Here is a 25112-nt window from a genome sequence, read left to right as displayed (position 1 = left end):
AAAATAGTATGTAGTATTTTTACTTCAAAATATCCCATACCCTCTTTTTGAAACAAAATAAAATTAAAATAAAACATAAGAGAAATACTTAGATTTATATGATACACTTAAAGGCTGCACATCTAGAGCTTTTGGTTCTGTATATTCTTGAAATTCTACAGTTAAGTTTTATAGAACCACCATCACAATTTACCCAATCCTCAAGTTTTCTGAATTTTTAACAAGAGGGATTCAACATATCATTACGGAACTCCCCCCCCCCCCAAAAAAAAGACTACGGAATATATTTAAGTTAAGATAAATACAACTGCACAACAAACATGACTGAGTGATTAGCTTTTGCGCTTCTATCGGGAAGTCCGAGATTCAACCAGCATTCGACCATTCTGACAAAGCTTTTCTTCATTCCATCTGTGAATGTAGAAATAGTGCGTGTACTGTGAGTTGGGCGACTTCCTTTTTTATTGTTTTTAAATCGTTATTATTACTAATTACCAGCAGTGACGGGTTTGCGAAGGTTAGGGGGGCGGTCTTTCGGACTGAAGCCCGTTCCCCAAAATTACGGAATGTCTGCAACAAACGAAATATCTATTATTTATGCCTTTACTCATAAACTTTAAGCTCCCGTCAAATACAAATTACGAATGTTTAAAAAAAACTAAACATTAGTAAGAAACCCTTCCCAAAATACTTTTCTAAATCCGCCACTGATTCTCAGTATAAAATGAACTTCAAAGTTGTATCCGGAAGATTATTGCTAAACATATAAACGAAACGAAATATTAGTTATGCCTGTACTCATAAACTTCAAGCACTTCCCAAATAAAATTAGGACTTTTTAGGAAACAAAACAATCAGAAAAAACCCTCCTAAAGTACTTTTCTAAATCTGCTACTGATTATTTGTATAAATTGGTATTCAAAGTTGTGTCCGGAAAATTATTGCTAAATCACTTCACAGCTACAGTATAACAGAAATGTGGAAGTACGGTTTGACGGATATATTGAAAAACGTACGCTTTGACGGATAAATAGAAAAACGGGCAAGTTTAACTTTTGCGCTAGAAGCTAGAGTACTAAAAGCTCTTAGAAATGAAAAACGGATGACAAACTAGAGAAGAAAAAAGATGTCGATAACTCAATAGTTAAAATAAAGTTAAATAGCCTCTAAAATTACCCTCAGATATTACATTCTTCATGTTAGCTTTAATTCGTAAAACATGTGCTCCATCCATCTTGATGGTGAATTTCAGAGCGAAATATCACATTCAGGTCATGGAATTTTTATCTAACTATAGAATATACTATAAGAAAGCTATTTAGATAGAAAAATCATGAAGTTGAAAAAAGCCAAAATTTCCAAAATTCTCGTTTTTTTCCCAAAAAAGCCGGCTTTTTATGTGGAAAAAAACCATCGATTCAAAAAAGCCGGCTTTTTTGCATCTCTAGGTAGAACTAATAGCTATTGTTACCACAATCTCACAGTATGTCACATGACGATCTTGCTGTATTAGGTTTAGCACAACATCAATATTTTCTTGAATAACAACTGATTTTGGACGACCTTCGCGAATCTTGTCAGTAAGCGAATGGCGACCACGACTAAAATCGTTATACCAGCGTTTGATCGATGCACTCTTGTCATGATAATCCACGTCGAAAATCGTAATAAATCATCGCACGAAAATTTTGACGAGTTAATTCCATTTTTCTGTTGTCACGCTATCTTCAAGTCAACGTAAACAACGCAAATAAAGCTATTGACAAAACATTTGAAGTACGTTCTGGTCAACAATGTCAGACGTTTCTGTAAAAACTTCAAATGGCACTTGACTTCAACCAATGTTGCCAAGGCTCTAAATAGTGGCCCTCGTACATCGAAATATACAGTAATTATAAATAGTACAATTATAAGTATTGAATACAATAAGATTTTACATACGGTATATGTAACATTGATCACCCTTCAGATAATTTATATAAAGAATACTTTTAAACCATACATAACATCTATAGTTCGAGGAAAGAAAACTATACTTGTTTGTCTAGCTTCTAAAAACAAGTAGGAAATTTTTTTTTAAAACATACAGATTATACTGACTGTTTCTTTACAAGATTCTAACACTAATAATATTAATAATAAAAACACTAATAATAAGATTACATATAGTATACATTTGGTTGTGAAACATAGATATTCAATTTGTTGACTGAAGGGGTTCCTTAACGACCAGACAGTGGAACTTGAGGTCAACGGAAGGGGAGATAAGCGAATGGAAGCGAAGAAGACAATAAATCATTCGCTCCGACTAACATGAGACAAAAATATTCCACAAGAATTGGTATTTAAAAAGGAATAATTTAAATACTAATTCTGGGTCGAAAATAATAATGAAAAAAAGAATCACAGATGTGTGGTTCGCTACTTTTCCAATACCACACTAACTGATAAAACCTAATGTTCGCTCACACCAAAAACGCCTGCGGTTATTGTGCATCTCTTTTACAGTGGTAACCAAAGATGGCGGAATACAAATCCTCCAGTTTTTCGAAAAATGAAAATTGTCATACAATAAAATTCGTTGTCTAATTTGTAAAATTTTTCCATATTCCTATTTCTAATTTTACTGTATGAGTCGTCTGGATTTTCTAAGTACTTTATAATTTTATCGTACTCCATTCGTGGGTCGATTTTCGGTTAATTCTCCTTGTGTCAGATTTTTGTCAAATGCTGTAAGTACGTCAAAGTTATTCACCATAATAAGTTCACTGGAAGGGGCTAAACTATTCTCGAAGCCATTAGCTGCAGTTTTACACATACAATGTGCACAGCTTCTAGATCAGGGTGTCTATTGATAGTGGAAATGCTGGAAATACATGAATTGTACTGAAATTTAATTTTGATACTGGAAATACTGAAAATATATTGGAATTTTGATCCACATACTGGAAAAATCATGAAGTTGCTAATTTGTCAACAATACTTTTTTGTGATTGTTTTAATAGTCGTAGAAACAATTTTGTATTCATTGAGATTGTAAATTTTTCTAAAGCAAGAGCTGTATACATTTTGTAATTAGGTATTTAAAACAATGGATGGAGTGGAGGGCTGTGAGGGGAGTTGGGAGATCCTTTAAAAATGTTTTAAAAAAAATCATCTGTATTTCTATTAGGCACTGGAATTTTGCTTATACTTGAATATACTGGAAATACGCTGGAATTTTGAAAACGAGACTCAGTAGACACTCTGTAGATCAAATCCTTGTAATTCTAAGCTCCACGTGCAAGATGAGAATTCCAATGATGAATTTTATTCAAAAACATCAAATAGGGGAGGCCGGGGTAATAAGAGACATGGCCAAAAAATACCCTAAATATCAAATAAAAATATTTTAAAAAAAATAAGTAATGAAACGTCTACTTTCCTACCCCACTGGCACTTACGAACTAATATGAGTTTTTATATTATTGTCACACTGTGAAAAAATACCTTCACTTTGAACTTACCATGGAAATTCGTGACTTTTAAAATAAAATTTTATTCTGAAAAGTGAGTTAGAAATGTGGAAGTAACTGCTATGTAACTTTGTGACGAAGACTATGAAGATTGATGAGAAATTTTGAAAATCGCTGAAACATTGCGTTTCAGGTCAATTGAGGGCAGGTCTCTTATTACCCCTTTTAGAAATTTTGAAGGGGTAATAAGGGACAGCTGTCTCTTATTACCCCAGTTCAACTTAATGCTTATTTAGCGCATGTGACGAATATAACCTGCTAGTTTTTTGTATATAGAAAGTAAATAGGAAAACTCCTACTCTGGCAGTCCAGTCAAGAGTCTGTGCATAGATAGTGACAGTTTGGATCAACTAATTTCATCATCAACTGGTGAAAGTTTGCCAGGAGAAATTGATCCAACCAGAGCAGAATCTTGCTTAGAAATGTATTACGCCGTGTACTATGATCTTGACTGGTAAATTAGGTTGGCTATTGCTTTCCCAGATGAAGGACCGTGCAAGGTTAAATTTTTGGTTTTAATTGGCCTTCCTATGATGACATTCCAGCAGTGACATCCAAATTTGTGTTTTATGGACCTATCAAACTGGATGGAAATGGAAATGGGCCATTCCAGATTTCCAGAGGATAGCTCCAAACAATTCGTTATGTTTATAGCAAAGTGAAAAAGGACTTTTGAAACCAAAACAGAAAGATTAAATATGGCTCCTCTTCTTTTGGTAGGCCTAGGTGTTTGCAGGGCTATTCTTAATATTTGTTAAACTCATGTCTATATGCAACAGTTCTTTTTGGCCTATACATTTTGCATATGTTTATTTAGGTGGTCCAGCCTAAGATAATTAATAAGGCCTACCTGCTATAATTATGTTACACTAAAGTTTAAATTACATTTATGAGGTTTTTAGATGTTAATTTTGAGTTTACATAGGGTAGCATAACATTTTCAAACTCTTTGCACATTTTTCATATGTTCGTTCGACTGTACATCGTGAAAGGTTTAATAAATTCATCATAACATATTTTTCGAAAATGTAGTTTTCTACATAGGCTACATTTTACATAAAATTTGACCAACAATAAGTTTACAACAATTTCAATGTTCTCTTCTTGTATGATTACAATTTAATAGCTTTTTCAGTCCATTTTAAGTTAGCTAAAACTATTTTTCAAATGCGGTGTTTTTTTTTATTGCGAATTTAGACACTTTTTAAGTTCATTTTCGACATTCTGCAGAGAATTTCTTGTCAGCATTTCTTTTTATTTGGTAGTGTGAGTTTTGTCCATGATGTATCTAGATTACGTAAAACTCAGTTTTAGTGGTTTTTGATATTTAATACTTAGGCAACTAAATTTTCCGAACGAACTATTGAATTTCATTTTTTAAATCTTGATATTTCGGCAACATATTTACATATTTCAGATCTGAAAAAAGTAAATTGTTCAGAATTGTCTGAAGATGTTTCTTAAAACCCTTACTCATTTTCTGTTCTATTTGCATGAGCAGTGAGAGCCCTGTCTCTTATTACCCTTAAGAGACTGACTTTAACAAAATTTTTCGTAATTTTTTTGACATGAAAAAGCAACTGGAAAAATTTGTTAATACATCAACAGGTTTCATTTTTTTTTTAGTACAATCACATACATTTTTTCTAGTTCCTCAAGAAATCAATACAAGTGCTAGAATTTTTTTTCCTCTCTTATTATCCCGGCCTCCCCTAGTTATGATCTGTGAACACTTTCATGTGATGACCATATAACAAGTGTACCCACTTGGGGACCAGTACGACGATTTCCTTATTTATATGCCTATTTGTTACTTGGAATACCTAATTAAAATGGGTTTCAGAATCAGTAGTCAACTAGGAATAACTTTTCTTAAACAATGGTATATCATAGATTTTGCGATATGCTGATACATGTGTATAGTTTCCGGCGTGCATGTCAAAAATACTCGCTAACACGAATATAGATGTAATAGTTTGTGCGCTGTAAGATTGAGCAGTGCTGCGTTTCATGTATGGCTTGACAGCCGCAAAGGTGGAACAAAAGAGCTAATTGGAGAACTTTTGATTTACGGGTTCGAACTAGGCCATAGCTCCGTGAAAGCAATTGAAGACGTGTTGTGTTGAAGAGGAATGTACAGGTGATCATAGCATTATAACCGAATGATAGAAGAAATTTCGCTTGAGTTGCAAGAATTTTTGAAAATCGTGAATTCCGAGATCGTGCGCGAGGGTAGAGGCAAATCTGATGACCAGATTTCTTACGTTATTAGACGAGCTAACTAGTGTCATTCATCATCCTCAATACATCAGGAAAGCATGCGGAGCTGCCGAAATGTACCTGACTCCAGCTCAACTACAGAGGCGAGTGAATGTAAGAAACTTCTTGTAAACCTGCTTGATCTTTGTTTCTGAAGTGCAACGAAAAATTGATATTTTTTCGAAATTTTAACGTGCATAAGCAATGCTTTAACAAGGGTTACGTGCCAGAACATGTTACAAAGCACGGGACATTTCAATTATAAGATAATACTTCGCTTCTCATTTAGTCATAAGGGGATAATTCCCTAAGAGTTTGTTGCAGACGGTCAACCTGTACTTCAAAAAGTATAGCAGATGTATGCTATTATTTCTCAAAAATAATACCCTGCACTGGTGAACAGGAAGCAAGTTCTAGTGCAGCAAGACAACATAAAACCCATGTTTCTTCAGCGAATGTTACTTGAGTAAAATTAAGAAACTTGAGGGAATTGAACTGGTGCTAAACGCAGCATTTAGTCCGAACTTCACACTCCGATCGATGGCTCACTTCTGTACTGGCGATACCTCAACAACGAAGAGGAGGTGAAATCTGTAGTGCAGAGATTTTTCGGCTCGAAGGAAAGAACTGATATGTGCATGAGATCTAAGAACTGGTCCAAGATAGCTTCAGACGGTGCAACACGACAGCCGCAGTGTGGAATAGTAGGGAAATTTCGTTGTAACTTAACCCACAAATCAATTCAGAGATCGAATAATTAAGTGTTACTTCATTTATGCATTTTATTTTGTATTTAATTGCGAAGAAAATTGATTTTTTCTTTTACATATTGAGAAGTAACAGATATGTTTTATTCATGCTGAACTGATGAGTTTAGTAGTCAATAAAAATATAAGATCCAGATTTGATTCTAACTGTACAGAACGCGCATTATCGTATTTTATGTAAACTACTTTTCATCACAATGTAAATTACTTTTATTTTAATTGCTTACTTTTGAAAATACATATATGGAGTTCAACAAAATGAAATAAATAAGTCATTTATAATTCTATCTTTTTCAGAAAATTATTTTCTCTCTGATCCTGAACTGAAAGACAAAATTCCCCCGGAATTTTTAAGCCATAAGGACAAGTATCAGAATGCTGTGAGGAAAGCATGTTTAATATTCAAGAAAATAAAGGATTTGCAAGAAAAGGGCGGAAATATTGATAGTTACAGGTAAAGAGTATCTATGTATTTATTTGTATAAACTTTCTTCCTATTGGAACTCGCGTTGCTAATAGGCTAAGTTCTAAAGGAAAATCAGATATGTAAAAGGAGCTTTCATTCATAAAACATGCGCCATTATCACAGTATCTCAGAAATTCAGCCAGTAAACGACTGTATTTATGTCTGTTTTCACCTAGCTCTGTAATTATTAATGCAATAATGAAAGACTTACAAGAAGGTACTGAAGCTCTCATTTGTATGGTCAGATTTGTTTGTTGCAACATTTGGGAGAAGGGAGGGTAAGGGGTTGCTATTCTCTGATCCTTCTTATTCTCTGGAAGCTTCATCCTCAAACATAAAATAATTTGTGCCTGAACATACTTCTTGTATCTAACTTTTTTGTTATATACACATTCTCAAAGGTATGTGCAAAACTTCAGCTTATGATTTTTTCTGGGTTTCTCTTTCCCTCTCTCTCTCTCTCTCTCTCTCTTTTTTTTTTTTTTTTTTTTTTGTCTAATTTGACTGGTCTAAAGTTGAAACTGGAGAAGAAATTTTAAAAGTAGAACAAGCTGAACTGCGTTATCTACTCAGCGCATCGTTCTGCTATGACCATGAATCTCCTTTCCACTGTGCATGTCTCCTGACTCACAAAGGGATAGGAGCACACAAAGGAAGTGAATTGCTTTGTATAGAAGTTGCAGTGAGTTTGTAGCAAATTTGTAGAACTAACACCATATCAAATGGAAATATTTTTTTTCCAATAAATCCATATCCGTGCGAATACGCCTCATTGCGTCTCTCGAGGCCTTTGAAGTTGCCAGCATGCAGTAGGTTTTGAAATTCAGATCTAAGTAAAGTGCTTGCAATTTCCGTCAACCCCCCCATACGTAGCTTCTCTACTGGTTGCCTAACGCAATAGTTCCGACCTGCAACAATGTTAATTTTATGGGCCCCAAACGGCCCTTAAAATGTTGAATAGAACAATAACGACACGGTTTTTGAAAATTTGAATGAGAACTGGATAATCTACACAAAATTTGGAACCGTTCAGCGAAAACGACACGTTTCTAGCAGTTGTGGTTTTCGAGATCTCATTATCGAAAGGATTGGAGACAAATATATAAACTTAGTATTTTAATATATTGACTAGCTGAACCTGCGCTCTCTACTCAGCGCATCATTCGCATATGAGCATAAATATCCTTCTCTTCCTCACAACATCTGTACATGTCCCTTTACAGACAAAAGTTAAAGAAGTCTTGAAAAAAAGTCGGCAAGGCGTATCATAAAGGGGAGATTTTATCGATTATTTTTTTCCCAATATCTAGCAAACTTTGCAAGATTTGAGCCTACTTCCGGTTGGAGTTTTTAATTCATGCATGACCAGTGTTATCTTTCTTCTTGCATGCAGTATGTAATAAGCAAATACATTTCATATACAATTAATTATAATGGCAGTTATATATGGTGCTCTTTGGGCAACACACTCCAAAAATAAAGATTCATCTTAGACTGGAGAACTGGTTATCCTTCCTTTTTCATTATTATTTGGCCATACAAACGCCTGAGACATATCCAACACCTATATACAACAGTGTGGCGTTGGAATGTATAACGCGTAGAATATGATTTAGTTTTTTTTTTTTTTTTTAATTTCAACGCTTTCAGTGTACCCTAAAAAATGTAATAAAGAAATAACGGCCATGTTTTTTTTAATATTCAATTAGAACTGGACAATCTACGCAAAATTTCCAATCGATCGGTGAAAACGTGAGTTTTCTAGACCTCATTGTCGAAAGGATTGACCACAAACATATATACGTCCACAGCATATAGTTTAAAAGAACTCGGAACATGGAAGCACAATTCACGTGCATTGATTTTAGAGAAGGCTTATTAAAATACAAAGGCTTTGAACAATAATTTTATATCATAAACTATATGAAAAAGATCTTGATAACTAATTTATTTAAAGTACACATACTTAAAATGTTTGTCTCTGTTAAACGTGAAATCACACACAACCGTAAATGAAAGATTTGAAAGCCAAAGTTATAGGTTGGAGCTCAGGCGCTTTTAATAACTATTGTAGCATTTTAATAGATAGATAAATTCTTTCTCGCAAAAAATCTAGTACAGATTGCTGGTTTCACCAATGTTGTTAAATATCCTTAACTATTATTTAGATAAATATATATATATATATATATATATATATATATATATATATATATATATATATATATATATATATATATATATATATATATATATAAAAGATAGGCTAAATTAGTGATTCGATTTAATCGTCGATGACGGAGTTGATGAGAAAGTCATTTTTCTTTAAATCTATTAAAAAAAAAAATTCAGAATACATAAAATAATATTCATGCCTGTATTACTTTCTGAAAAGAGCATTTGAGCATCAAATCTTCATTTCATACTTAAAGGTGTGATGTATGTTGAGAATGTGCTTGCAAATAGTTTCAACTTTCTCTTGACAATTTCGTTATAGCACAAAGGGACCTACATGCCGGTTCTTCCATGGGAAGCGGCTGTACAGATCAAAATATTGGTATCACTTAAGGTGCGTGCCTGCCTATGATCTTTGCGTTATGCATTTGACCATAAGCACATGTGGAGATAAATTGGATCCGTTGTGGTAATGCTTTTCCTATCAAAAGGGACAGAACTTGGTATAACTAGGCATACGTTATTTTTTAGTTCTTTTTATTCCTCCGATTTTCTTCGTAAAACTTGACTTTCGAGACACACTGTGTATTATTAATCGAGATTATTTTAGTTGGAAATATTTTCTTTCTTGTATTTTGTTCATTAGATTTCTCGTTTATTATGTGAATTTCAAATATTATTATAGGGAGCTCCTGGGAGGAAGTTTAGGCACTGCTATATTAAAGGACGGAAATCCTATGACATTGCATTATGTAATGTTTCTGCCCACACTCCTAGGACAAGCAACTATTGAACAACAAGCATATTGGTTATCCAGAGCCTGGGACTGTAACATTTTGGGAACTTATGCTCAGGTAGGCTATGAGTACTGTTAAATTCTACAGAAATGTTCCAACAGCTTTCAACATTTTTCTTGGTATATACACATGTATATATACTGTAGTTCATCCAATTTGAGACGTGACATTACAAGAGATGTGGCTGTTATCGGTTTTGCAGGAGTGGTATTCTTGGTTACTTAGGAGAATCAACGTTTGAAGAATACGACCGTACTGTTCCTTCCACATGAGTCTAGTTGCTGCTGCTACGGTGTTTTTTTTACAGGATGGCCAGTTTAATATCTGCAATTACTCCTAATAATCACAATTAAAAGAAACGAATCAAACGAAAATGACAAAATAAACGTTACTTAGAGTCACATATGTAATTATTATTATTATTAAAATTATTGTAAATAATAGTGTGATATATTATCAATATTTTGTTTTAAGATTATTTTTAACGTCCAAATAGTTGTGTCTAACACAGGCGATGGAACCACCGTTACAATATATAACTAATAAAATTAAAACAATCAAAAATAAAATGAATAATTCAAAACTAAGCGTAAACGGATACATTCTGGTTAATAGACGTTACAAAATCTAGGGAATGGGCATGCCGATTTAACATGTTGTTTGTTTCATTGTTGGAGGCCACCATTGTTAAATAAACAATCAACTTTGTCTGTCATACTTTTTACCAGAAACTGACTAAACTTGGCACACTCATTTACAATTGAAATATCTAGGGAACGGTACATGTCGATTTTACGTATTGTTGCTACTTTCGTTGTTGGAGACTGTCATTATTGAAAGAGATAATTATTGGTATCTCCCACAGTTCCAACCAGAACCTGACCAAACTTTGCGCACCTATTAACTGTTGAAACATCTGGGAAATTATGCATGCCTACGTTTTACATTGTTACTAGTTTCATTGTTGGAGACTACCATTATTCGAAGAGACAATCAACTCTATCTCCCACAACCAGAAACTGGCCAAACTTTATACACCTTTTAACGATTGAAATATTGGGGAGTGATATACGTCCACGTTCTACGTTGATTCTACTTTTTCGTTGTTGAAAGAGATAATCAACTGTATCTCTTACACTTCCAACCAGAAACTGACAAAACTTTGCATGTTCATTTACGATTGGGATATCTGAGGAATTGTATATGTCCACGTTTTACATCGTTGCTAGTTCAATTGTTGGAGACTACCATTGTTGAAAGAGATAATCAACTGTATCTCCCACAGTTTTACCCAGAAACTCACCAAACTGTGCACATTGTTTACGAATCACATATCTGGGAAATGGTATGTTTTGATGTTTGAAGTTATTGTTAGTTTCATTGTTGGAGGTTATTACTTTTGAAAAGTCATATTTTCCATGTTTTCTACCAGAAGCTACCAAACATTGCACATTACACTACTTACACGTAACATATCCATGGAATCGATTTTTCGCATTGGTGATAATTTCATTGTTTGTGACTACCCTTATTAAAGAAAAGAAAAAAAAACTTACATTTTCTGGATTGACAAATAAATTTAGAGCAGTTACGTTTACTTCCCTATACGTTTGGTAGCACAGTAAAGTAGGTATTGAATGGAGTCCAGACCTCACAGTGGAAGATGACATTCTATACGAAACAAGCCAGGTGGAATTCTTTCAATACGAAATACGCCAAAGGAGTTTTCCTCCGGAGAGTTTCTATATTGATTATCTGCGTTGTTGACAAAAACGAAGCGGCTAAGGTTGAGTGTGGACTAGACAAACTCAGAGAAGAGAAAGAAAAGAAGGAAAGTGTTTTGGAAAAAAAAAAAAATTCTATGAGTTGTTCATTTTACATTTTACACTGCAGTTACGTCGTTTTGAGCAAAAACACTTATTTGACAAACAAGAAAAATACGTTTCTCTGTAGTATCTAATAGTCAATATGTGTGAGTTGTTTTGTAGGGAATGGTAGATGTCGATTTTCACATCGTTGTTAGTTTAATTGTCGGGGCTACTAAAGGAAAAAAGATCACATACTTTACAATAGAAATTGACCAAATCACACCTAATCACAGTCAGGATATTTGAAGGAAGGCTTGTTTAAAATTTTAGTATTAATGTTGTTCAGTTTTATTGTTGGGGCCAACCATTGTCTAAAAACAATACTTACTTCTACATTTTCTATTACGTCATCCATGGGTTTTCTCGGAGTTCTCCCGTTTCAATCACTTTCTAATTTCACCATTTGTTTCATCATGATTCATGTGCAATATCATTTGTCTGGACTGTCTCTTTTAGCGTTACGTTTTCATTACTGTGCAACGAAACTAAAGATTTCGTAAGTACGAGTAATATCTAGGGGAATATATATATATATATATATATATATATATATATATATATATATAATTTAGAATAGAATTTATTAACATGTATATGAGTACAAAACAGTAACTCAGTAACTTAACAATCTTTATAAACGATCCAGGTAGAGGCCGAGCTTCTGCTGTTTGTGGTTCTCCCTTTCAGAAATTAGTTACGTATTATAGGATGGCGGGTAAATACTTAATATATGTAGATAACACAAAATTACATGAGGTTGTAAATACTTAATACGTTCATGATAGAAATAATAATAATGACACGCTAACATGGTATTGTCTCAATTTTCAAATATTCTTTCAACTGTTTTTTTAAATTTGCTAAAAGATTGTAGTTCTCTGATACTTACGGGTAGGGTGTTCCAGGCCTTAATACATTGGTACCTAATACTTTTGATGCCATAATTTAATCGTGGTCTTGGTTTTTCAAGTTCTTTGTTTGTCTTTGCACGTGTACTAACTGTTTTTTTTTTTTTTTCAACGAATTGTGTTGAAAATATAATTGCATCTTTCTTGAGGATTCTGTACATTAGCCAGTTTATCCTATAAAAACAAAGTTTATCTAATTTTAATATGTTCAGTTCGTGGAATAGCGGTTCTGTATGCGCAAGAAAATATTCTTTTTTTATTATTCTTATTACTTTCTTCTGAAGAATAAGGAGCTTATATTTAAGCTTTGTATATATATATATATATATATATGTAAGCTTATGTAAATCTACATTTACGAGATTTATATATATATATATATATATACAGAGTTGCTATAAAATCCATGCTATAAAACAAATGCTTATAGCTTTTGTTTTTAAATAATGATATTGCAGTGAAATGATGTTAAGATCTTTATTGAGACTTACATTTTGTATCATCATCCATAGATACACCGCACACCGCAGCCATCATCACCTTCAGCTTGACTTCATTGACATCCATACATAAATGTTAGTCCGTTGAAATCCGTAAATGCTATTCTGCCTGGAGTCGTCAGAAATGTCATGGGTCACTTCACTAATCTTAGCTTTCAGGTCCTGCAAGTCCTTTGGTTTCTCCGCATACACCTGTGTTTTAACGTGACTCCATAACCAAAAATCACAGGGTATGAAATCGGGGAACCCAACGAGTGGGGCCTCGGCGCCCAATCCAGCTGCCAGGTAGCTCACGATCAAGGTAGTCCCTAACGACTTGTGCATTTTTTGGGGGGGAGGGGAGACCTCCGTCGTGCTGATAGTGGATGGGATCCTTGATCCCCAACATAACAAATTCGGGTATCAGGAAATTTGTAATCATTTGAAGGTATGTCTTCCCTGTTGTAATGTTATCGTCGAACAGAAACAGGCCTATGAGGTAGTCCATTGCCAGAGCGCACCACACTTTCACTTTGGGCTGTCTCTTTCGTGCATTTCATATTCATGAGGATTTTCAGTTCCCCAAACTAGACAGTTGTGCCTGTTTATCCTCCCTGAAACATGGAAAGTTGCCTCATCTGAGAACACGGGTAACTGCAAGAGTTAACTGTCATCATCCAGTCGTTTCAGCATCAGTTCACAGAACTCCAGTCTCGGTCTTGATCATCTTCTGTCAGTTCATGCACAAATTTAATCTTGTACGATTTGGCTTTCATACGTTTACGCAGTATCGTCTGCGTTGTTGACTGAGGGATTCCCAACTCCAGCGACCTTCCGCGGAGTCAATTTTGTTGGACTTATCTTCAGGCTGTCAGCAACCCTTTGCGCCGTGTTTGGACTCACTGGCGGTCGATCATTTATTTGCATATCACACATCCTCTCGGTAGCCTGAAACTTGCTGTACCAACTCTTCATACTCCTGCCATCAGGAGGTATTTTTTTGTACACTCGTCTGAAGTTTCGCTGCACCAACATACCTGATTTCAGTTCTGCATACCAACACACACACTGTGCTTTCTCTTGTACCGTCGCTATTTTCATGACCTTTGTTACCAACCAAACATTTACAGATCGGCGCACAATTTAAAATGTATTAATGTATTTCAATGCAATGCGTTATTTTTTTTAAAAAAAAAAAAAAAAAAAAACTTATAAACGTTTGTTTTATAGCAAGGACTTTATAACAGCCCTATATATATATAAATTTATTTCAGACATCTTTTTGAATTTTTCCTTTCTTGTGAAAAAAATGAATGTATAACAATCCAGTTAGCTTTATTGTTAGGGCAAATACCGTTACACGTACCGTTATAACTAAGTCCTAAATGCTGTATTAGATGGTGAAATTTTCAACTAGTAAAACAGACCGGAAGTCTTTTAGAAAAATGGATCTTCAGACTTTTTGTTTCAGGTTTGGTACGTATACAAGAAAATGAGAAGCATTGGTTTGGAACATTTTCCCATTGAGTTTTCTTTGCCTTTAGAATGATATTAAAAATTAAGTCTTTATGTAAAACTGTTCTTGTCACAAGTTCGTCGCCCTTAGTTGGGTATAAGAAGAAAATTGCAGTTGCAGAAGTTCAAGATATCGCTATTTAGTTATACACAATTTAATATTTCGGTAAAGTTCACGTTCTCCAAATTTAAAAGAGGATAAACAAGTAGTTTTCTGTTTCGCCATTAAATGATATACATGAACATTCATGTCATGTCTTTGTTTCAAGACTATGTGCAATTCCAGCCGAATTAAAGGTTTGGCAGGAAATTAGTGTGTATCCTTTGTGTATGTTTTTTTCTTATCCCTTTGTTATATTTTTATATAAGTAATGAGTGAGTTTATTTCCAGGTACTGTATGCTAAAATATATCTTTCGTCTTTTTGCACTGATCGTAATGGAATATTATTATAAGTAATTTTCATTTTGAAAATGAAATGCAATGAAATGAAATCTTTGAGTTCTACGTCCCACGGTTATGCCGGTTAGGCTATTTAATCCTATTCTTATTTAATTTGTTCCCGTAGTTTGTTCGTACTTAACATGTCTATAAGGTATATAATTCCATAATTTATATGAACTATCTATTTTAAATTTATCACCTATTTTTCCAATATTGTGATTTACAGACAGAATTGGGTCATGGAACGTTCATAAGAGGTCTTGAAACAACGGCAACTTACGATCCTAACACTCAGGAATTTGTGTTGAACAGTCCCACGTTAACATCGTATAAATGGTGGCCTGGTGGATGTAAGTATCACATCGTATTCATGAGAAGTGTACTGTTTCATGAAAGTAAATCCCATCTTATGGCGAGTTCGAATATCCAAACTTTTGACTGAAAAAATCGCTATCTTCCAAGCTCCATTGCATATTACGGATTGAGATTGTTTTAATTAAGCTATCCTGACATAGAGGAAAGTGCAACTTGTGCAACTTGTGCAACTTGTGATGTTGCTATATTTTCTGTTGTGATCCAATTATTCGTCACAAAGACACTCACAAAGAAAGAAAAAAGAAAATATTCAAGCGAACAGAGAGATTAAGTTATCCAATCCACTTGAGGAAAGAGAAACTTTTTTTTTTTTTTTTTTATTTACAATATTATTACAACCTTTTCTACAACATAAACTATAGTCTAATGATTAAGATCAGTAGTTAATGGTAAAACTATAGTCGAATGATTAAGATCAGTAGTTAATGTTAAATCCCGCGGGTGGTAACATCATTCCCAATTTGCGGGAATGTCCGTAAAAAAACAGTTTTAAAGTAGAAATGCAGAAACCACTTTTTCCCTTCATAATCGTTCGTGAAATGTGTGGAAATTAGGAGGGGAAAGCATATTTGTTATAGTTGCAATGTAAAACTTTAGGTCTGAGTTTCTACCAAGTGCTCGGCCAAGGATTTTGTGCTTTTTTTTCTCCATCACGTTCTTTGTATACTTGTACCTTCAGTACCCAAAAGCTATAAGTCTTTGTCTCATGTAACTTTTTCCTACCATGTATTGTATTTTTAATCTCTGATTTACATAAAGAAGCATTCAGTAGGTAGAATTTTTTCTTAACATATACAACAGTTGGTTTGATTCTTGGGGGTATATATTTACTTACTTACTTACTTACTTTTTTTTTGGGGGGGGGGGGGTCGAGCTAAAATACCACAACAGAAACCACAAAATATTCTAATGTGTATTATCGAATCGTCTTCATTCTTTCTTAAGGAAATATGAAATTTAATACCTGGGTACTATACCCCGGCCGGTGAACGATGATCTCTGACAGCTTTGCACAAGGCCACGGCGAGCAAGCAGAAGACAGCAGGTCAACCAACGTTAGGCTCAGAACTTGTCGCGTCTCCATGGTAACCACCGCACATTGCCAAACTTTCACTTACCCCATCCTCAACGAGGAAGCAAACGATTCTCCCCTTGCGCGAGAAGCACATGGCAACACCGCACTCCTCAGTCATCCTCACGAGCTGAGCTGTCAGAAATCATCGTTTTCCGGCCAGGGTATAACTCACTCTATGATTTAAGAAACTCGGAAGTTCTTCAGTAGTAGAAACAAAACTTCTTCATAAGATTGTATCTTGCGTCTCGGCAGTTCACCCTGGATTGTTATTATTCATCTCACTGAGATCCTGCATTATATTATCCTTTCAGTTTCTTGGTCTATCTAAAGGTTTGTTTCCCGTAGGGTACCTTAGTAAAATTCTGTCCCATCTAGAACGTATTACCCAGGCGCGTACATGTCCCGCTTATCTTAGATGTTTCGACTTCATTACGTCATGCTATTCAGTAACCTCTAATTTCGTGAAGTTCTGATTGTGTATCTTTCTAAATGTTCATGTTTAATTTTTTCACGCCAAATAAATTTCTCGAAACTTCGTTTCCGAAACCTTTGAATATGTGTTCGTCTCTACACGTCGGCGATATGACGATCACAATTGCGTTTTCCTAAAGTTTTAGTTTTAATTTCTTTCATCTACTTGCGATGGCGAAAGATTTTGTTACATATGTGGATGCATTTTTCGTCGTTAATCTGCTTTATATTTTCTCCTTTACTTTGTGTTTGCTTGTTAACACTATGTCTTAAGTTGGAAGTGGTATCAAAAATTCTTAAATCTATTTCTGTAATACATAGCAGATGGCAGCAGAAGACTGCACGCACAGATATAGGGAGCATCGACCTTCATAAGTCAGCGTGCCAAAAGACATCGTCTTTGCAGCTGGTGCTATTCTCACCACATGGGTTACCATATCTGAGATTTCATCATGGAGAACAAGTTACAACAAAGATCGAACGTGAAATTCTGTCTGAAACTGGGCAAATGCCCCACAGAGATGCTTGACCTGACTCGGCAAGTGTTCGAGTTGTTTTGAGTGGCAGGTGCGCTTCAAAAGCAAAAGAACATCACTGGAAGACGACGAGAGATCAGAACGATCTTCAGCGAGCATAACACCCGAAATTGTTGAAACCATTCGGTAACTTGTGCATGAGGATCGTCGGAAAACAATCTACAACATTACTGCCATTATCGGTATGTCATACGAAACAGTGCAGGCAATCCTTACATGTGTGATTTGAACTTGCACCATGTTGCTGCCAAGTTCGCCCTAGGCTGCTGACTCAGGAGCAGAAGGAACACCACGTTGATGTCTGCCAAGAACTCCGTCAGCGTGCCTTGGATGACCTAACCTTTATGTCGAGGAGTATTACCGGTGACGAAACTTGGGTGTACGGGTACGACCCTGAGACCAAACAACAATTTTCATAGTGGAAGAGCCCATCATCTCTTCGATGGGAAAAGATGAGGCAGGTCTGCAATTCGACAAAGTGCATTTTCATCGTCTTTTTCGACATTTACAGCATTGTGCAACACGAATTTGTCTCTAAGGCTCAGATCGTCAATAGCGACTTCTACTGCCAGGTTTTACGGTGTTTGAGAGAGAATATTCGTCGAAAACAACCGGATCTGTAGCACGCGAAAAACTGACTGTTGCACGACGACAATACACCTTCCCACTGTGCTGTCCTGACACATGAGTTTCTCACCAAAAACAAGATTATCACAAATCCACATTCTCCATACTCGCCAGATTTGGCTCCCGCGGACTTCGTCATCTTCTTGAAGCTGAAGATCCAGCTCGAACATTACCGTTTGGACACAATTGCGGAGATCCACCGCGAATCGCAGAAGATGCTTGACACACTTCGAAAAGAAGTCTTCCCATACACATTCCAGCAGTGGCAGAAACGCTGGGAGCACTGTATTGGTCTACAAGATGACTATTTTCAAGGTGATGGTGTGTAAACATAGATAAATAAAGTACATTATTGTAAACAGAACTAGTCCTTTACAAGAATTTTTTGCCGAGACTTTTTGATACAACTTCGTATTTAAATTTATTCACTCCCTTGTATTGTTATTATTTATTACGGTGTTTCTGTCGAACTGTCTCTACTTGTTACGACGTATTTTATGCTGTCATGTTATTTCGAGACCTGTTTCTTTGCACGCCACTAAAGAAACATTGCGTTTCCTTGTACTGACCATATTGTCATCTGTCAATTCCACATCGTTCGTACATAGAGGCTGGTTCTTTTTATTAAATAATAAGTAGTCCTCCCTTGTTATTTTAGTTTTCTTAACCATGGATTTTAGATCAGCGTTAAAAAGTACAGGAATAAGACATTTCCTTGCTTTAGATCGTTACAAATGGCGAAGGAATCCGACAGCTTTATTCTGATTATCCGCACCTTGCTCTTGTTTCGCCGAGATAGACTTTGTTTATGTAAAAATGCGTACATTAGATTAGAGCTAGGCTACCGAATTGATTTGAACCTTTTTAACCTACCACTAAATTTGAGAATATGTCTTTCTACGTACGTTTAATGAGCAACCGGTTTAAAACCCTACACCTGTCACTGGTACTCTGTTACTCACGACGAATAGTAATCGGATCTGATGAATGAAGAGTATGATCTGATGGCGAATGGTATGATCGCCAACAGGCATAGAATATGTGAAAAAAAAAAAAAAAAAAATCGTACATATTAATACGTACAACGCATATTTGCAGTTCTACTGTGGATATATTACGGAAACGAATATTTTGTTCATATTCTGACGACGCCAAGTATTTCGAAGCCAAATTTTGCTCCAGGCACAAAAATTTGTAAACGACGAGAGAAAAAAACAAAATCCATAGTCATGTATGCAATTCATTAATGATAATTTGACTGAAATAAAGTATAATGATTAACACTCATAGTATGTGATATTGTTTTTCTTTAACCTGAAGTAATGAATAACAACATAGAAAGAGAATTAGAACAAATCTTAAATTAAAAGACAATTTTAAAACACCGACAAAATTTGAAACCCGTTAAAGCTGTGATGTGATCACTCCACTAGAGTGCGCTATAAATTATGATTAAGGAGGACAATAATTTAAATAACTTATATGATAAAATTAACGAAATACTTTTAACTGGACAGCAAATCGTGCAATAAATGGTTCAAGTGGAAATCATGGAGGAACGTGAATATAAATTAATTGTCTTGCTACTGGTCGCTGATGTGTTGACCTGGCCTCATAGAACTTAAAGAAAAGAAAAAAAAACGTGCTGTTTTGTATATTAAAAATAATGAAAAGAAGTTTTGTGGTGTATACTAACATATTTTTATCTATATCATAAATGTAATAATCGATTTTTTTATCAAATTTGTATCTAGTTTCGTAGGAAATAATCCAAACTTTTTGTTTCAAAATACTGGATTTACAAACCGGATATTTCGGCAGCATTTGATTGCATTAACTGTAACGTTATATGAGGTTTGTGAAGCACCACTAAGACAAACTAGTCATAGCTGTTCAGTATTTTTGCTTATGAAAATAAAAGGCCTACACCAATTAGAATCAGTGTAACTACATCAATAATTTTTTCGTTTTTTAAGTTTTCACGGCGAGAGTTCAAAATTTCTCTCTAAGGCTTTCACATTATACGTCATGTGTTTTTAATTCTCAATCAACCACCGTTTCGCTAATCTTATTGCAAATCTCTTCAGGATCAGTCGAAAACTGGGAACTGGTGGTGTTTATATGTGGTCGCTAATGTTTGTTGGTCCCTGATTGACTGGGCTTGTCAAGCAATCACTGGTTGGTATCTAATCTAATTGGGTGCTGGTATTTTCATCCTCGAAAGAGTATTCCAAATGAATTGTAGCTAGTATATCTATCTATCTATCTATCTATCTATCTATCTATCTATCTATCTATCTATATATATATATATATATATATATATATATATATATATATATATATATATATATATATATATATATATATATATATATATATATATATATATATTTTTTTTATTTTTTTTTAAATTTAAGTTGTGGGGATGCTTCTTGATTTCAATGGTTTCTTTAATTTTCCTACCTCATAGTTGCTGAGTTATGGAGTACTTATGTATTGTCGAAATATATTCAAATTCCAGGTTAGATGGAATGTTCATCTACAACAGATCTTTCAAATTTCATGTCTCTTTAAATATGAAATATGTCCTTTCATCCTAGTTTGTATGGTTCTTCCTCTTTGTCGCATATATATACACACAACAGATTTTGTACACTCCAGGACGTCTAAAGGACTGAACTTGGCTATGACACCCACCTCTGTGCCGACAGAAAATATTGCAAGTGTACAGAAGGCCATTGATCAACTACCTCTAGGAAATACACAAGAGATTAGGACCAAAACCAGCAAGAGTTTCAAGAATGGCAAGATGCCTAAGCACAATATTAACATGAATGAGAACAAAGCACTGAAAGGATTAAAACAACGAATATATAGTGGTTTTATTATCGGACAAAGGCAGCACAAGTGTGGTGATACCAAGAGAGATGTATCACGCTCTACTAACATACATAGCATATAAGATACGAAACAATACATCTCAAAAGATTTGCAAGAAGACTTTCGCACTTCCAAACAGTCACGGATACTCGAACAGCAACAGAAGAGTATCTTACAAAAGCCAGCAACTCTTCCGAATATCCGCGACTTATTGAAGATACACGAAATAGATGTTCAACTCCGGCCGATTGTCAGTGCAACAGGCAATCCAGTATATATATTAGCAAAATGTCTCACCACCCTTTTGAAACCTTATGTTGGAGATTCAGAACGTCATATCAGCAACTCATATGAATTTACCAAGATTCTCAGAGAAATAACCCTGAATCCAGAGAACATATGTGTCAGTTTTGACTTCCTATCGCTCCTTACAGAGTTCCCTTTGAAAGATACCTTGAAACTACTGGAAACATTTTTCTCAGAAAATGGACTCTCACTTTTTAACTGTGTGCTCATAACGACCTACTTTATTTACAACGAAGATTACAATGAATAGATGATGACTTCGCTATGGGTTTACTTCTTTCACCAGTTATTGCGAATTTCCATATGGAACATTTCGAACAGACAACGTCAAAGAGTGCCTCCTACCAACTACGTTGCTGGTTTCGTTTCGTTGATGACACCTTTACGATCTTGCAACATAACAGACAACTCCAAGAATTTCTGAAATACTTAAGTTCAATAAATGAGAACATCCAGCTTACTTTGAAGTAGAAGAATACGTCAACTTTCTTTCCTGGACGTGTTACACAAATTAGAGAACGGCAAATTAGAACATCGAGTATATAGAAAACAAACCCACACATATTTGCACCTCAATGGCAGTTCACATCTTCATCCGACTGACAAAGAGGCAGTGGTATCGACCCTTTTTGGTAGTGCACGTAGGATCTCGGTTACGCTACATATCAATACAGAAATTAGCTTTGTCAATCAAGCGCTGCGGAACAAGGTCATCATTGCAACACAAATCAATAAAACACTTAACAAGTAAAACACTTAACAAGTAAAACACTTAACAAATACAGTCGAAAACCAACACAGGACGAGGAGGCTGTCAAAAGCATAGGGCTAAAGAAACCAAAATTAACAATCATACCCTATCATAAAATGATTTACAAATAAATTTAACCCCAAGTTTGTAAAAGTAAATTACATTTTTTTTTTTTTAATTTTATGGAAAGAAAATGAAATTGATAGAAAGATAAAACAAAGAAGAACTACTTGTACTCATGAGTACTCGTATTGAATCATGTTTAATTTTTCTATTCAGTGTTTCCACTCGCCATTAATTTTTCTTTCTGAATATAAGACAAGGTTTAAAGACAATTTATGTAACAACTTCAAAATGCATTATACGTCTTATTTTTCTCTTAGAGACAAACCAAGGCTGAATAGAGATACAAATGAGGTCAAGAATGTGATTGCTTTGCCATCAGTCGTGCTGGGAACAATGTCGAAGGATGATTACCAAGCTCAGAAGCGTTTATACCTTAACAAAACTAACTGACAGAGGAAAAGTGAGAACGGAACCTCATCTTTGATATTGCAAATTATATCGTACGGACCGGTCTCTTGTTCTGTCAGTTCTAGTGATAGTGATTATATGCACAACTTTATGAATATTTGTGTGGACCCAAACTGTTTTCAGGATGAGGACAGAATTGCATCTTCTGCTCTGGCATTTATAGCAAGAAGTGAATTTGTGCTTGATTTTGTGAATTCGTTCCTAATCGCAAACTGTTTCCAAGATATGTTTTATGTAATGTTATTCAGCAAAATTTAGTTATTACTATCGACACAGAAAGGACTTTGGCGTAGTAATATGGAATAACGGGCATCAGAGAGAAACGAACTTCAGGTTCGACGCTCTACTCAATTGATTCACCGCTTCCTTTCTTCCGGCTGTGCGTAGTGCTTTCTGCTGAGACTATAGTCACTACGTTTTGGACCAATGGAACGTCGCAGAGACTGCCAGAGATCCGGAACACGCTGTCGCCCATTGTATATAAGACACTCCTGTACTAGCAACAATGGACAAACATCTTATCGTCCATTAATTGAAAACTCGAACTAAGGAAACTGTGTGTGTGTTTCTACTCCTTGCCACGATAGGAACATTTTCCACGGACAAATTTTGATGGATTGCTTAAGTAGACACATTGTTGTGTCTCTTTTCTAAAGCTAATGGCCTTGTCGCAACTTATCACTTGAAGGTCTTAACGTATTCCTGGTTTGATTTTTCTTAGAGAGATAAATTTTGCGTTTATGTGGTCTCTATTTTAAATCAAACCAACTTACGTCTGTTTTAAATAATTAGTTTATTATCATGTATAGTTTTTCTTACTCTTATTGTAAATTATGTGCGGTTTATTCGGAAATAAGTAAAAGTTCAAATAGTAACAGTCTCTCAATCAAAACCATCTCATATTTTGGTTCAGACAAAGAAAAGACAGGGATTTTTCGACAGCCCTTTACCTGCAACGGAAAGTTGTAAGACTGCCTAGGATCGAATTTGTGAGAGGGCACATTCACCAACTTCGAGAAAGTAAGGTAGGTTGACATAGGGTTTACCTGTTTCTGTTGTCGCTAATTAATTTATATGTTCAAGGAACGAACAACAGAATTGAAGAAGTATTGAAAAAGTACTACATAAAAACCGATGTACAAACTCATCAAGAAAATACAAAATAAGCTATGAACACTAAAAGATAGAAGAACGTAGAGAGTGCTTGGAGTGTTGAGTATATGGTAGTATATACATATATATATATACAGGCTGTTGCAAAACAGCACCGACACCGAAATATTGACCCGAGTACAATATTTCCCATAGTTTTGGAGCTATGGACCTTTAAAGTTCATTTTTTTTTTTGTTTGTTTGTTTGTTTGTTTTCGGCAGCCTATAACTCCGAAAGGAAGTATTTTTGCACCCAGGTTGGTCTATACTTTTTGTCTTACCTTGGTGTCAGGAATCACCTCCCAAACATTATGTATGTTGTTTTGTGTTGTTTTTAAACACCTTATATATATATATATATATATATATATATATATATATATATATATATATATATATATATAGATATAGATATATATATATAGATATAGATATAGATATATAGATATAGATATATATATATATAGATATATATATATATATTGGACAAACAGTAAAGATTATACAAATCAAGATACAGTAAATGAACATATTTCATAATTAAAGGGAGATGAACTGTAAAGATCCGCTGTGGCTATACATTCCATCAATATGGATACGGAATACACTTAGATATTACAGAAGTACTACGTAGCTGCAGCAACTATCATGAAAGGATAATTAATGAATTAATGAAGTCATTGTAATCAAAAAACCTGCCGACAACTTCAATAGAGAAAGGAAGTAACAAGGGCGCCACTTGGCCTAACTTTTGTGTCCCTGGCCCTGGGCCATGGTCCAGGGGTACCTAGGACCACTCTCTATAAAATTTGACAGTAGGTACATTGACTCACCTCAAATTTCGAGAGGGATGCATACGATCATGGTATGTACCGTCATCGGCAAAATAATTTTCGCATACTGTAACTTCTACACTTTCATTAATAACTCTGTTTTCATGTATTATTGCTTCTTTGTGCTTTCCTTAACAAAGCAGTGTAGTAATGTATAGATATTTATGATCTTTGAGAAAAAATAAGGCAAATAAGGAAATTATAAACAAAAAACCTTTATTGTTATAAAACCTTAGAAGGGCAAATCATTACAGGAAGAATATTTCGGGGCAAATTCGAGAAAAAATGACATAGTGCACGGGTATTAGAAATACTAAATGTGTGAAGATTAAAGAAGATAAAACTACGTATTCCGGCGATGGACACAAGTACTCAGA

General features: G+C 34.8%; 1 protein-coding gene across 5 annotated transcripts in view; it reads left to right on the top strand.

The window, feature by feature from the left end:
- Window positions 1-25112, top strand: part of ACOX1 (acyl-CoA oxidase 1) — a 185864-nt gene that overhangs the window by 46874 nt on the left and 113878 nt on the right. For all 5 annotated transcript variants that reach the window (XM_081755468.1, XM_081755467.1, XM_081755466.1 and 2 more), the window contains exons 2-4: window positions 6839-6995; window positions 9868-10036; window positions 15419-15542. In XM_081755468.1, coding sequence (XP_081611594.1) covers window positions 9920-10036; window positions 15419-15542 — 241 coding nt within the window. In that variant the 5' untranslated portion in view covers window positions 6839-6995; window positions 9868-9919. The remainder of the gene's footprint in view (window positions 1-6838; window positions 6996-9867; window positions 10037-15418; window positions 15543-25112) is intronic.

Source organism: Thermobia domestica, chromosome 4 (genome assembly GCF_964235325.1).
Source record: "Thermobia domestica chromosome 4, izTheDome1.hap1.1, whole genome shotgun sequence".
Taxonomy (NCBI): Eukaryota; Metazoa; Arthropoda; class Insecta; order Zygentoma; family Lepismatidae; genus Thermobia; species Thermobia domestica.
This window is presented reverse-complemented; position numbering and strand designations above follow the sequence as displayed.